Here is a 15,407-nt window from a genome sequence, read left to right on the forward strand (position 1 = left end):
TAAAGGCACATTCAAAATGTAAAAATCGTAATGAAGTAAAAAAAAACAGATAGAACTTCAATATAAGCCGTTTACTTGGAACAAGGCACTGGAATGTGGGACAATCTAACAACGTTACAGCTTCAGGGTCAACTCGCGTGCCTGGTATTTTCCTTCTCGCAGGCTTTTCAGTTTTATTGTCCCACATTTATGTGGCTTGTTACAAGTAAATTTGTTTTATTTGTTTTCAACTTCACTTCGCTTTTTACTATTTTAATGTGCTTTTAATTTGTACAATTTCGTTATTTCTTTGTGTATTGATGATGGCATAATGTCGAAAATGATCATTGATGTTTTTACTGATCATTGATGTTTCCCATGAGATCATGATGACTGCATATCTATGCAGTTTTTTTGCTCGGCAATTTGAAATAGAATGAGCTGTATCCGCATTGATAGTTGATGGTGCTCTTTAAGGATTTTGTTTTAGATGTGATAAAGCGGATTCGAATAAAAAACGGTAATCATATTATCAAAAACAAAAGGTAAAACAAGAGAATTAAGACTCTGGTTTGTAATTTTTCAAACCAGATGGAACTGCTGTTAGAGCCAATATGCTTTCTTTTCATTGTGTAGGGCCTAGTCTTTTCAGAGATCAAGTTTTTGAACATAAAATGTTCCATGCTACAGTTAAATAGGAGCTTGCTATTTTAGAACGAATAGGCCACGATGCAACAACTCGTGAGTGGCTTGATTATCATGTAACGCAGGACTCGACTGTCCGTTAGAAGAAAACTTATTATCCAAACTGTGTATTGGAAAGTGCTATTTATATTAGTAGACATCACATCAAAAATGATGCAAAATCCTTCGTTCAATTTTTGTAGCTCGTCGAGTGACTTGTTTAACTTTCCGCCTTTTCGCTGTTATGTTTTGGTATTTGCAACTGCTTCTGAACTCGAACAGTTTTGCGGGTATGAATATGAACAGTCTATCTCTCCATTGTTTGCGTTTTGGAACCTGGTACAGACTTGGCGAAAACTGTTGATCGGTTGGTATTTCGAGAACAAAATGAGTTTCAGATCGCTTGAAGTCAGCCGTGATGTCTGTCATTGTCAAGTAGAATCTAAATAGCCACATCAATAAAAGTGGAATTGATTAGATGAACATAGCTTTTTGAAATCAGCTAATACATTTGGGGTGGTTTATCTATAAGGGAAAGGACCAACATACGAGCTGTTCAGTTCTTCAAGGAGAACCGATGTTGTGTACCTGTTTATTATATACATGCATTGTTTTTTGGTTAGTTTTCTGGGCTGGATAATGTTGCCTCACTCTCAAGCAACGAGCTCGTATCATAATGGGCTTTGAACATCCGACCTTGGAGACGTGTTTTGTAAATATTCAAATACATATGCTGTTTTTTACTCTTAAAAAGATATCAGTACTTATAGGCACGCATCTTAAACGGTTATTCTTGAAGCAGCAAAAACTTAGCGCCTCTCGGCTCAAAAGGTCCTGCTTGTCTTTTTGCGAAGTGTTTGAGAAATTTAAACTTGAGTAACCTCGTTGCATCGGCAGTTGACTTTGCAGACCACCTGTCTTGAGGTACTTGCACCTGGAGTAACTTCACTTCCCCTCTCTTCCTAATTGTATCCGAATCCTCGTCATCGTCAGCATATTCACTGATGTCGTATCATGGGATCAACTTGAGCATTCGTCCCATATTTTAGAAAAGGTTTTTTAAACCAGTAAAGTAACTTTAAAAGAAGTTATTTGAATCTTATTCCTCAAGCACTCTCGTCGCAGTTTTAAGAAATGTAAATTTTTGTTGATGTTATTTGTGTTTAATAAAGTGATCTGTGAAGTCAAAACATATTTAGTCCTCATAGAAAACTTTATAAAAATAATTGATTCGACCACAAAACGGCTGTTCATGTAATGCGGGTAGAAAAAATGGCTGTTTTTTCTAGATTTTGAAATCGAAACAATTAAGCATTAAATTACCCTCGTGCGAAGCATGAAACAACAGCCCAATTGTTTTTTTAGGTACTACTTCTACTCCGTAGTTTTATTTTGCCTTGGGAGCATAGATTGCTTAATTAATCCCTGTCGTTGGCTGTGGACTCCGGACGAAGCGATTGACTGGTGCGTACTCGTTTCAGCTGCTGGATGCCTCCGTTACCTGGCCGTGTCTGGAGTTGCCAAACGGGTTGGAAAAGCACGGATCCATCGGGTTGAAGAGTCACTTTCTGGCGACTAACAGTGGAATGTTTATCAACTTTTTTCTTACAAAAATTATATAGAGAGCCTCAAATTAACAATCGGCTACCAGTCTTTTTGCTGTTTTGTAAGTTTTAGCACCTTATGACCAATTTTTAACTCTTTTTTTTTCAACTTTTTTTTACAATATATCAGTACCAAGAGTTTTGAGTCATAACTCATCTGGTTGAAAAATTTTCGAGTGTTTTTTTTTCGATAATATCTTCATAAATTGAAGTAAAAAGCTCCTAAGTTCATGCAATCTTTGCTAGATGAAATTGTTTCTGTGGTTTTTTCAGTGGTAAGCAATAAACATCCCTGAGTCTATCTCTGCTTCCGAGGTACTCGCTGGCCAAGGAAAATGTAGGAGATGTCACATCTCTTCTAGTTGGCAGCTGCAGTCGGTGGTCAGGGACTGGGTAGGGCTGCCTGTAGTAAGGTCTAGTCTGTTGATTCGGTCTAGTCGGATAGAAGCTCTGAGCACTTTTACTCCTCTCAAGTTGCATTGCTTTTCACTCTTGACATTTGGGGTTCGGAGCACATTTTGAACGCAGTTTTTTTGTGGGTTTTTGTTCGCAGTTGGTTTCAAGTAAATGTCACTTGTGATTGTTTCACTTAGTTTGTAGATAACATGTTTTATTGAGACTTGACCGTAGTATGTGACTTTTGTATGCGAGGCATAACATCAAGTAGTTTAACCGGGCGTTTATACGTGCCGTTTTGTTGCTTGTGATAATTTGCTTGTGCCAAGTGAGTATTATTTATTTTTTGCTGAGATGAAAAAAAAAAGATATTTCGAGGAAGATTATATTGAGTTTTTAGCTCATCTCGTTATGAAGTTTAACTGGCTTGCTTTTTTGATAGCTTTTTTATCGGAGTCGAAACAGATTTGTTTTGGTTAAAATTTAAAAGATTTTGACTTAAGACATGTCGCTACAATCTCCCCTGCCTTTTCCTATATTCTTTTCTAATTAAATTTAGAAAAAAAAGTTAGTGCTCTTTTCTTCGGCTGATTAGGTGTCTTAAAAATGTATCTTCCTGTTTATAATGGTTTTTCAGATAACTTGTTTGTGTTGTCACAATACAATGGTGACTGTGCGACTGGCCAAGCCAGCAGACTTGCTCAACATGCAGCACTGCAACCTTCTCTGTCTACCTGAGAACTACCAGATGAAGTACTACTTCTACCACGGACTCTCCTGGCCCCAGATGTCCTTTGTGGCTGAGGACGAGCACAGTGGCAAGATAGTGGGATATGTGCTGGCTAAAATGGAGGAGGACCCGGATGACTTGCCCCATGGACACATCACTAGTCTGGGTTAGTCCGTATTATATATAACCCGAGTGCAAGTACTGCGCGATGCAAGACGAGAATGATAGAAAAACTTTCTCTGACGATCATATTGTGATTTAAAAACTGGAACCGATGGATTTAATGTCCCAAAAAACTAACCAAAATTTTTGAAAAATGGAGAAATCTTATTTATTTTCAATCCCGGAATCAACTTTTCTTGTCAAGTAGGAATTTAGCATTTTTTCCTCTGCTAATTGGAGGTAGGATATCAGAATTTTTTTCACGTTGCCACGTAAAGATTGATGATGGCATAATGTCGAAAATGATCATTGATGTTTTTACTGATCATTGATGTTTCCCATGAGATCATGATGACTGCATATCTATGCAGTTTTTTTGCTCGGCAATTTGAAATAGAATGAGCTGTATCCGCATTGATAGTTGATGGTGCTCTTTAAGGATTTTGTTTTAGATGTGATAAAGCGGATTCGAATAAAAAACGGTAATCATATTATCAAAAACAAAAGGTAAAACAAGAGAATTAAGACTCTGGTTTGTAATTTTTCAAACCAGATGGAACTGCTGTTAGAGCCAATATGCTTTCTTTTCATTGTGTAGGGCCTAGTCTTTTCAGAGATCAAGTTTTTGAACATAAAATGTTCCATGCTACAGTTAAATAGGAGCTTGCTATTTTAGAACGAATAGGCCACGATGCAACAACTCGTGAGTGGCTTGATTATCATGTAACGCAGGACTCGACTGTCCGTTAGAAGAAAACTTATTATCCAAACTGTGTATTGGAAAGTGCTATTTATATTAGTAGACATCACATCAAAAATGATGCAAAATCCTTCGTTCAATTTTTGTAGCTCGTCGAGTGACTTGTTTAACTTTCCGCCTTTTCGCTGTTATGTTTTGGTATTTGCAACTGCTTCTGAACTCGAACAGTTTTGCGGGTATGAATATGAACAGTCTATCTCTCCATTGTTTGCGTTTTGGAACCTGGTACAGACTTGGCGAAAACTGTTGATCGGTTGGTATTTCGAGAACAAAATGAGTTTCAGATCGCTTGAAGTCAGCCGTGATGTCTGTCATTGTCAAGTAGAATCTAAATAGCCACATCAATAAAAGTGGAATTGATTAGATGAACATAGCTTTTTGAAATCAGCTAATACATTTGGGGTGGTTTATCTATAAGGGAAAGGACCAACATACGAGCTGTTCAGTTCTTCAAGGAGAACCGATGTTGTGTACCTGTTTATTATATACATGCATTGTTTTTTGGTTAGTTTTCTGGGCTGGATAATGTTGCCTCACTCTCAAGCAACGAGCTCGTATCATAATGGGCTTTGAACATCCGACCTTGGAGACGTGTTTTGTAAATATTCAAATACATATGCTGTTTTTTACTCTTAAAAAGATATCAGTACTTATAGGCACGCATCTTAAACGGTTATTCTTGAAGCAGCAAAAACTTAGCGCCTCTCGGCTCAAAAGGTCCTGCTTGTCTTTTTGCGAAGTGTTTGAGAAATTTAAACTTGAGTAACCTCGTTGCATCGGCAGTTGACTTTGCAGACCACCTGTCTTGAGGTACTTGCACCTGGAGTAACTTCACTTCCCCTCTCTTCCTAATTGTATCCGAATCCTCGTCATCGTCAGCATATTCACTGATGTCGTATCATGGGATCAACTTGAGCATTCGTCCCATATTTTAGAAAAGGTTTTTTAAACCAGTAAAGTAACTTTAAAAGAAGTTATTTGAATCTTATTCCTCAAGCACTCTCGTCGCAGTTTTAAGAAATGTAAATTTTTGTTGATGTTATTTGTGTTTAATAAAGTGATCTGTGAAGTCAAAACATATTTAGTCCTCATAGAAAACTTTATAAAAATAATTGATTCGACCACAAAACGGCTGTTCATGTAATGCGGGTAGAAAAAATGGCTGTTTTTTCTAGATTTTGAAATCGAAACAATTAAGCATTAAATTACCCTCGTGCGAAGCATGAAACAACAGCCCAATTGTTTTTTTAGGTACTACTTCTACTCCGTAGTTTTATTTTGCCTTGGGAGCATAGATTGCTTAATTAATCCCTGTCGTTGGCTGTGGACTCCGGACGAAGCGATTGACTGGTGCGTACTCGTTTCAGCTGCTGGATGCCTCCGTTACCTGGCCGTGTCTGGAGTTGCCAAACGGGTTGGAAAAGCACGGATCCATCGGGTTGAAGAGTCACTTTCTGGCGACTAACAGTGGAATGTTTATCAACTTTTTTCTTACAAAAATTATATAGAGAGCCTCAAATTAACAATCGGCTACCAGTCTTTTTGCTGTTTTGTAAGTTTTAGCACCTTATGACCAATTTTTAACTCTTTTTTTTCAACTTTTTTTTACAATATATCAGTACCAAGAGTTTTGAGTCATAACTCATCTGGTTGAAAAATTTTCGAGTGTTTTTTTTTCGATAATATCTTCATAAATTGAAGTAAAAAGCTCCTAAGTTCATGCAATCTTTGCTAGATGAAATTGTTTCTGTGGTTTTTTCAGTGGTAAGCAATAAACATCCCTGAGTCTATCTCTGCTTCCGAGGTACTCGCTGGCCAAGGAAAATGTAGGAGATGTCACATATCTTCTAGTTGGCAGCTGCAGTCGGTGGTCAGGGACTGGGTAGGGCTGCCTGTAGTAAGGTCTAGTCTGTTGATTCGGTCTAGTCGGATAGAAGCTCTGAGCACTTTTACTCCTCTCAAGTTGCATTGCTTTTCACTCTTGACATTTGGGGTTCGGAGCACATTTTGAACGCAGTTTTTTTGTGGGTTTTTGTTCGCAGTTGGTTTCAAGTAAATGTCACTTGTGATTGTTTCACTTAGTTTGTAGATAACATGTTTTATTGAGACTTGACCGTAGTATGTGACTTTTGTATGCGAGGCATAACATCAAGTAGTTTAACCGGGCGTTTATACGTGCCGTTTTGTTGCTTGTGATAATTTGCTTGTGCCAAGTGAGTATTATTTATTTTTTGCTGAGATGAAAAAAAAAGATATTTCGAGGAAGATTATATTGAGTTTTTAGCTCATCTCGTTATGAAGTTTAACTGGCTTGCTTTTTTGATAGCTTTTTTATCGGAGTCGAAACAGATTTGTTTTGGTTAAAATTTAAAAGATTTTGACTTAAGACATGTCGCTACAATCTCCCCTGCCTTTTCCTATATTCTTTTCTAATTAAATTTAGAAAAAAAAGTTAGTGCTCTTTTCTTCGGCTGATTAGGTGTCTTAAAAATGTATCTTCCTGTTTATAATGGTTTTTCAGATAACTTGTTTGTGTTGTCACAATACAATGGTGACTGTGCGACTGGCCAAGCCAGCAGACTTGCTCAACATGCAGCACTGCAACCTTCTCTGTCTACCTGAGAACTACCAGATGAAGTACTACTTCTACCACGGACTCTCCTGGCCCCAGATGTCCTTTGTGGCTGAGGACGAGCACAGTGGCAAGATAGTGGGATATGTGCTGGCTAAAATGGAGGAGGACCCGGATGACTTGCCCCATGGACACATCACTAGTCTGGGTTAGTCCGTATTATATATAACCCGAGTGCAAGTACTGCGCGATGCAAGACGAGAATGATAGAAAAACTTTCTCTGACGATCATATTGTGATTTAAAAACTGGAACCGATGGATTTAATGTCCCAAAAAACTAACCAAAATTTTTGAAAAATGGAGAAATCTTATTTATTTTCAATCCCGGAATCAACTTTTCTTGTCAAGTAGGAATTTAGCATTTTTTCCTCTGCTAATTGGAGGTAGGATATCAGAATTTTTTTCACGTTGCCACGTAAAGATTGTAACTCACGCCGTTAATGATTTATGATTGGTTTAAAAGTTCAACTATTTAGCCATATCACCTCTTCTGTCATGAGATGTGTTACAGCCTAACGCTTTTTCTTGTCTTAAAATCTCTTGTCTTTTTCTTGTCTTTTTTAACTTCGTTAAAGTACTCTGAATTAAATTTGCTGAGCTATTACATTTTCTTTATTTCTTGCCTATTTTGATTTTTGAAATGGCTCAATGTCCTATCTTAGTGTGTACTTATAAATGAATACCAAAAGTAATCGAATTGTGAATTAATTCACACTGCAAAACTTCCTCATATTGTGAAGAAATTTTCAAATCTCAAAATTTTAATTCCCATATCAAAATAAATTGGTTTCGAATGGTGCAAGGAAAAGTTTTTCTTTGCTTGTTCACAGTTGTCATCCTGTGTTTTTATCCTCAAACATCTCATATTCTTCGAAATAATATGCAAATGGTGTCGAAATTCTAATATCATAGGAGTCAGTTATGCGCGATGAAAGCCCCAGTTAACAGCGTGTGAATATTTAGAATGCCATTCCATTTGTGTAACCGTCCTCAACGCCGAGGGATCGCTATTTGGATCTTGTGCCTCTGATGCAAATGTTGGTTGCTCTTAGTATAGCGAATGAAATTCTACATCTCACCCAGCACATCTGCTAGTCGTTTGAGGAAAAACGTGAACTCAGGTGCCAAAACACCATCTATTGAAGTGACAAGTGGAGTGAAAGACATGTGCTTTTCTTCACAAGCTGGTCCATACTTATTTTTCTTCTCAATCTCTGCAGTTTTCAGTACATTCATGGGATTGCGGTTTTGGTAAGACGGAGCGTCAGTGTCTGTAACATGGATGTCGAACGACGCAGCCGACTGTCTATCCCAAACCCCACGAGCTGAAAGATCTGCAATTAGTGCCGGGGTTCCATTTTCTACATCTGGTTCTTTTACGAAAGGTTCTCTTTTTACATCTTTCCACAAAATTGAAGCAAGATCGCCCACTGCGTCTCTTATTTCGTTGTGTCGTAGTGTTACCAGTCCTGCAAGAAAGTGCATTCTGTAAGTCAAAATCTTGTTGACATCTATCGCATCTCGAGAAAGAACGTTTGAGTGGTTTTCTGTACCTGACACATAGAGCGTCTCTGAACTCTGTGGCTGACAAATCAAAATTATCTTTCAACAAGGGCAGCGAAGTTAGCCACAAGGAACAGTTGTTGTCAATTATTCTCCGGATCGCTCGTTTCTGATCTGCTGGTAAAACTGCAAGCAAGCAATTCATCGAGTTTATCTTTGTCCAAAGCATTTTGTTTCTCCTCGTGGTTTTCTCTTGCTTCTCTCATTTTGTTTTGTGTAGAGTTTGGTCGAAATCATCTTGGAGAAGGATCGAACTCACGAGACAGTCGGTTGCTTCACGTGAAGTGGAAAATGCTGGTTCGGTACCTTCTATTGGATTTTGCACTCCTAGTTTCTCTCCTCTTTTGACAGGAAGTGAATACAAAACACGATCAGAGTGTGTGACACTAGAAGTTCCTTGTAAGCTTGGCAAAAAGTTTTCCTCCAACATTTTCTCGAGAGGAGCAAACAACTGCGACGTATCTTTGACTACTCTCTGGACAAAATTCCATTCGCATTGCAGTGATCTTGTTAATCCAACTAAAGCAGCTTGAGGTTCTTTTCTGCCACTTTGGACAACTCGCCAAGACAATCCAACCATTTTTGGACCTTTTTTAAAGTGAAAGAATTTTGCCTTCATCAGAGCCAATAAATCTGCCCAAATATCTTCTACCTTCAACTATTCTGATGGCGAACCTGTCAAACAATTGATGAGCTTTTTCAACAAAGTTCAAAGTTCGGGTGAACAATCAAATAACTTTTGCTTGGCTCGGGATAATAGCCATACTTCGGGCCGTTTTCAGTAAAAGATGACAACCATTCAACCAGGTTTTCTAGTGCGCCGAGAGCTCCCGAATCATCTGAGTACCATGTTTGTAAATACTTATCTCGGTCTTTCAGTGACTCAATCAATGGCATCAATGAAACACCATAGAATAACATCGCTAGTGGATCACCTTGTGTAGTGCCTTCACTACTGAAAAGAAGTTCTGTCGTTCCTGCAACAATTAGCGGCGCATACCCTCTATAAGTGTTGAAAAGAAATCGTGAGCACCTTGGCTAAAGTATTCTAGCTTTCCTTAGAGCCGTTTCCCTGTTCAATGCATTGAAAGCATTTGAGGCATCCATCAATAGAAATCCATGCCCTTCTTCTTTGGTGCTATTAAACAACTTCTCCACTGCGTGTACAGCTCCTTCTATTCATGCTTTCACACCACAAGCTAGTTGTTGAGATCCACAGGTTTCTTCGAGATCTTGTTTGGTCGCTTCGGCCATACATTTACACATTATTCTTCGCAAACACTCACCTATGCCAATGGGTCTAACTCCGGGGCACTTGTCCAAAGCGATCACACGACCTGACATCATTGTTCGTATTTGGTTCCATGGAATAATTTCGTTAGCTATCTTTGTGATCAGCGCTGCCACTTCGTCTCTCAAAGCCGAACTGTGTCCTCCAAATCGAAGAAATGCGTCTTTCCAGTGTTCCGAATCTGTTCCTGAAGGTCCGGCTCCACCGTGCATTGACATCGCAAATTTTTCTGTATAAGAAGAAGTGATGTTTACTGTTTCTAACTCAGGCAAGCTGTCTACCTGTATTCTTGCTTCTTGTTTTGACTGTGCTGCTACGGGATGTTTTTCTTTCAGAATTTCAATGACTAATTTTCTTGTTTTTGTTGTGGAATCAATAACTTCGTCATTTGGATGGAGCAAACCTCCGGCAGATCTGCTTGTCAGCCAACGCATGGCAGACCGAACTTTCCCTTCCATCATCATTTGTGCAAAAACCACTGCGGTGTGCTCGTCTTCAGATCTGTTTTTTTTTCATAGGATTCCTGGGTTGTTTTTGTGAACATCGTTTGGCTTCTTGTAGTAGAATATTGAACTTACTATTCTCCCAGTCTTCAAGTCGTCTTACTATTAAAGCTCTCACTGTGCCATTCTGCCAGATGACACAGCACAACCTTCCGGCGACATAAAAAAGAGTGAAAAAAGGCCTTATGAACAAAAAAAGTGTGGCGACGGAGGGTCAGAATGTTCTAGAATTTTTACTTTTAAAATTTCGATTGGAAGAAGAACATTTCTGAGAAATAGAAAAAAGACGGCCATTTTGAATAAAAAGACGAAAATCAGAACGACGCCATAGATTGTGAAGAACAGTTGTATCAGAGACAGAAAAATCACGGAGCCTCTTATCGTGGCAAAAACACACGATAAGGACCTTAGCGACAGATATTTGTGGAGAAGGAGGCTTCAGTGGGGGAAGAAATATACCACGGAACCCTCCCGGGACACGAAATATAAGAGATAAGAGTGTAATCTCAAGAATATCACGGGAGCGGAGGCTTGGTCCCCCAGAGACTGTCTATGTGAAGGGACTGTATAGACTGACTGTATAGCTGCTATAATGTCATAGATCTTAATTAACACCGTTATTATTTAATATTTCAGAGCATGAGTAGCTAGAAAAAGGAAAGGGTCAATCCATCTCCAATGGATTTAATATAAAACTGTCACACAAAAACATATAAAAATAGATTGTTCGAGCCGTGTTTTTAATGACAATCACGTAGTCTGAGGATCCGAGACTCAGCTATGTGGTTGTGTTCGCATGCAAACGAAAGCTGATCAAAAGTCGTTCGACTGATGGCCTAAAAATGGTAACTTTTTACTTTGCCCTAGACAGACCAGAAAATCAACTGGCAAGGTCGAGACGGTGAAAAACGAGTAGAATTAAGGTAACTGACGCCTGCCAGTCGTTAATAGGTACTTTTTCTACGCTCCGTCGCTGTGTGATATTTGGGCGAATGTTACATAGACGTTTTTATGGCGCTCCTGGGTGGGCCTGTTAAAGGCATGAAACCATCATGATCAGCAAGCGTTTCAGCGACGAACCCTCCGCTCCGGGCGTATGCCCGAGTTAGAGGCCTTAATGACCGTTGTTGTACTAGGGGGAAGGTGCGTACCCTCCGTCTAGTACAATTTAGCTTTTTAACTCAGTTAACACCGAAAATTCCGGGGGCCGGAGGGTTAGGTGGGAAGTCATGAACCCGCTTGTCCCGAGGTCCCGGGACCAAAAACAATTAAAGAGAAAGCGTAAAACCAGACAAAAATAGTGTATAACCAAGAAAAAGCCAAAAATAAATTTATTTAAAAACAAAAAACAGTAAAAAATCCAAAAAAAAAACCAAAAACAGTAAAAAACATAAAGTGACAGTTTATATGTTATTTCCGGACGAGATGTGATCTGACCTTCCTATTTGTTGTTGTTTCAGATTGATTTATATCGTTTCTGATAGAAAGATTGTGTGTTTTGGTGAAGGGTTGGATACCCTCCCTCGAGTGTAATTTGAGTGTTTAAGCACGTTAATGGTGATTTTGCCGGTGACCGGAGGGTAGAGTGGCAAGCTGACCGGCGTGTTCCACGCTCAACAGGGACATCAAGGACAACATCCGCAACGACTGTTGGGTATCGTTGAAGCAATTTTAGTATCGTTCGGATACTATTTCATTAAAACTTAAGTGGTGGGGGGCACGATTGGCGCGGTCCGATTGTACCCTCCATCGATTACAAATTTCCGAGTTAAGGGTCTTAATTCGGATATTTTGGTGCAAAGGAGGGTATAGTACTATTCATTAACGACTATTAATAGATTATTATCCTTATTATATATTACTTATCTCCTATATAGACCCAAGAAACACCCATTTTTTGTCGAAAATTACCAATTTTCGACCAAACTGTAGACCCCCAAATTTTCGGATATCCGAGCTTTTCTGATAGGCAAAAAGCTTTTATATAGAGAGTAGCTACGTAGTTCGATCCCCTTCACTAAAGAAACCGCGTGAGCAAAGACTCAGTAGAAGTTAGAAAAACGGAAATTTTTTGATCAAAATTTTGATAATTTTCTGTAATTCGTCAATCTGTTTTGGGGATCGAGTTTTTGAGTTTTTAGAGTTAGAGCAATAAAATTTTTTGCGTTAGGAGCGTGCTAGCATAACGTGCTCGGTTACTAGAGAAATTTTTGGGTAACCCTCCGAGTAGCTCCTTGGATAGAGCTAACGACTTAAGGTTTGGAAAAGGAAGGAATCGGAGGGTCCAAATTTGATAGTTTTTGGCCAAATTTTTGTTTCTAAACCAATTTTGGTCCGGTTTTTTGCATTATTCCAGTGCCGTACAGGGCTGCTACGCTCATTTCAAGTATGTTTAGGCACTTTCGAATGGAATTGCGGAAAATGTCTTTCAGAACCTATTTAGGTGGTGAAAAAAGGCCATTTTGACGAACGCGTTTTTGGCGATTTCTCAAAGACTAGCCAACGGATTGGGATAATTTTGGTACCATAAGTCGACGTTTTTGACCACTTTTCCGAATCGCAACCGTTTTTGGGTTGATTATTTCGGAAAAGAAAATTTTTTTTAGAATTTGTTGGTTCGGAGGGTCCAAATCACGGGCAACCCTCCGAGCGGCAGAAAATTTTATCAAAACATCTTTTTATTCAACTGGGAAGGTTGACCGTGTCAGCCAACCTAGTTTTAAGTCAGGTAGACCGCTTTTGGAGACTTTGTTGCGGTGACATAACCTTTTTTCTTGATTTTGGGGGAACCCTCCGAAGTAACCCTCCGGAGTCAGCTAAACCCCTTAGCAACCCTCCTTAGTGGAAAATTTCCACGAGATCACCCAAAGAAGTTAAAACAGCTCCCCTTAGAGCTTTTAGCTTGTTTTGAAGTTTTTTGAAGCTAGTGGGAGAACCTTCTAAGCGAGATCAAAAAATTTGAAGATTTTGGAGGTACCCTCCGAAGTAACCCTCCGGAGCATATTAAGCATCTTATTGACCCTCCTTAGTAAATTTAGGGGGACCCTCCGAAGTAACTTGGGTGATTAAGGTACCCTCCGAAGTAACTTGGGTGATCAAGGTTTCCTCCGAGGTAACCCTCCGGAGTGTCTTAAACCTTCTAACGATCTTCCTCGTTGGAGACTTGAGTAAACCTTCTGTGGCAATTTGGGAAACGGAAAATATCCATTTATTTAGGATCATATTAGGATATTAGGCGTGCTTATCAGGATCATAAGAACCCATTTTGACCCGGAAATTCGTGATCAACTTTGGATTCTACATTGGGTGTATCAGAAGTACCCGAACAAAGAAATTTTTTTATTGTGATTTTGGTCGTGTGGTTGCCTTGAGCTACTTAATAGAAAAGTTCGGGCAATCCGGGAACAAATAAAGGAAGACTTCGGTGGGTGTATTAGGCAAATACACGCCCACTTGAGAAGAAAGATTGTTCCCTACTCTCGTGCACTTGGAGCAGTCCGAGTGTGGGAGAGCTTTTTCATAGACTTTACGAATTTTCGATCAGAGGTTGCCTTGAGCTACTTAGTAGGACAGCTCGGGCAATCGCAGGACACCTAAAAGAAGACCTCGGTGGGTGTATTAGGCAGATACACACCCACTTGAGAAGACTGTGTCCTGGGCTTCGTTCTTTCGGATCGTTCCGATTGGGGGAAGTCTTTTTCTTTAAGACTAAGTTTTATTTATTTATTTCTGAATCATCACTGCTTTTTATCAAAGATTGTTTAATTTTAACAAAGCAGTGACTTGATAAATTGTGTGGCGATAAATTGATACTGACAAAAGGTAGCTGTCACCTGTAAGATATTCTTATCTGATTATCGATTGTGTTTTGTGTGTCGATTATATCTTGTGGAAACTTAGTGATACTGTTATACTATACAACCGGGTTGAGTTAGCATTATATCAATACTGGGTAGACCCTGTGTGTAACTTTAGCTGAGTCACCAGTTTAGTCGTGAGAGATCTAAGAGACAATTTGATACTGACGGAATCGAGTAGGCAGCGTTAAGTGATTTAACTAAATCTTGTTTGTGGTACGTTTGCATTGCCATCAAATTACGAATACTTTCATTTTGTTAAAAACTATGCAGCGCAGGGACTCGCTAGGATCGACTACTAAAATTCCCAGGCTAAGCAAGGGAAGCACGCGGAAGTTTAGAACTAGGCGTAGCCAAACCTCGTTTAGCAGCGCTTCCGACGCGTTTGCTGAAGACGAATCGACTAAAGGTCAACCTGATCTTTCAGTGAGCGAAATGAAACTAAGGAGCGAGAAAAACCTCGATGGCAATCAAAGGCGGAGCGCCGAGGCCGAGCCTGCGAGCGAAACGCTGGTGGATCCCTTTGACGAAGGGGAGCGAACGCTCATTCGACCCGACTTTGAGCCAGACGAGGTCCTCGAACGGGAGGAAGTCGAGAGGACAGAGGAGACCTCGGAGCGTCCCGAGGTCGAACCTCGGGAGGAAGTGTTGTACAGGGGAATGTCCAAATCAGAGACTAAGAGCTATAAATGGAGAAAGGAACCTTCACATCCGACAAGTGCACACTCATCTTTGGCCAAACAGAGCAACAACGCGATGATGTCGAGTATGAGTCCGGGTGAAGAGCAGACGTTCTCGGAGGCAAAGAAAAGTTGGAAGTCTTTGTACGATGAGCGCGTGACGTCGCTACAAGCCGGAGGTCTATCCTCTAGTTACGACCAACCGGAAATAACCCATCCGGATGTGAACTTCACACCGTGCCCAAGGAACGACATGAGCAGGGAGGCGTCTTCTGCCTCGCCGACCAGGCCTATGTCAGATGGGATAACGATGGGAGCATCATCAACGTTTGACAGACTAATGACGTCAATGCACAAGCAAAAGGGCGGTGCGTCATCGAGTACTAGGCTACAGCCGCAGTTGACCTCGTCTTCTCTGGGGCTAACCCCGCCATTGGGGGCAGCTGGTGACATAAGTGATATGTTCGCTGGTGTGATGAATGGCCTGGATGAATTGAGGCGGGACATGACTAAGAGGATAGATCAAGTTGACGAGAGAGCTCACCATGGTCGAGAGAGTTTGAAA

The 15,407-nt window shown here is 40.0% G+C and overlaps 1 protein-coding gene across 1 annotated transcript in view; it reads left to right on the forward strand.

Moving 5' to 3' along the window:
• Positions 1–6,825: 6,825 nt before the first annotated feature.
• LOC134843980 (N-alpha-acetyltransferase daf-31-like) overlaps positions 6,826–15,407 on the forward strand; it is a 30,118-nt gene continuing 21,536 nt past the window's right edge. The window contains exon 1 of the mRNA XM_063860396.1: positions 6,826–7,095. Within this exon, the coding sequence (XP_063716466.1) occupies positions 6,864–7,095 (232 nt within the window). The 5' untranslated portion in view covers positions 6,826–6,863. The remainder of the gene's footprint in view (positions 7,096–15,407) is intronic.

Source organism: Symsagittifera roscoffensis, chromosome 4, assembly GCF_963678635.1.
Source record: "Symsagittifera roscoffensis chromosome 4, txSymRosc1.1, whole genome shotgun sequence".
Taxonomy (NCBI): Eukaryota; Metazoa; Xenacoelomorpha; order Acoela; family Convolutidae; genus Symsagittifera; species Symsagittifera roscoffensis.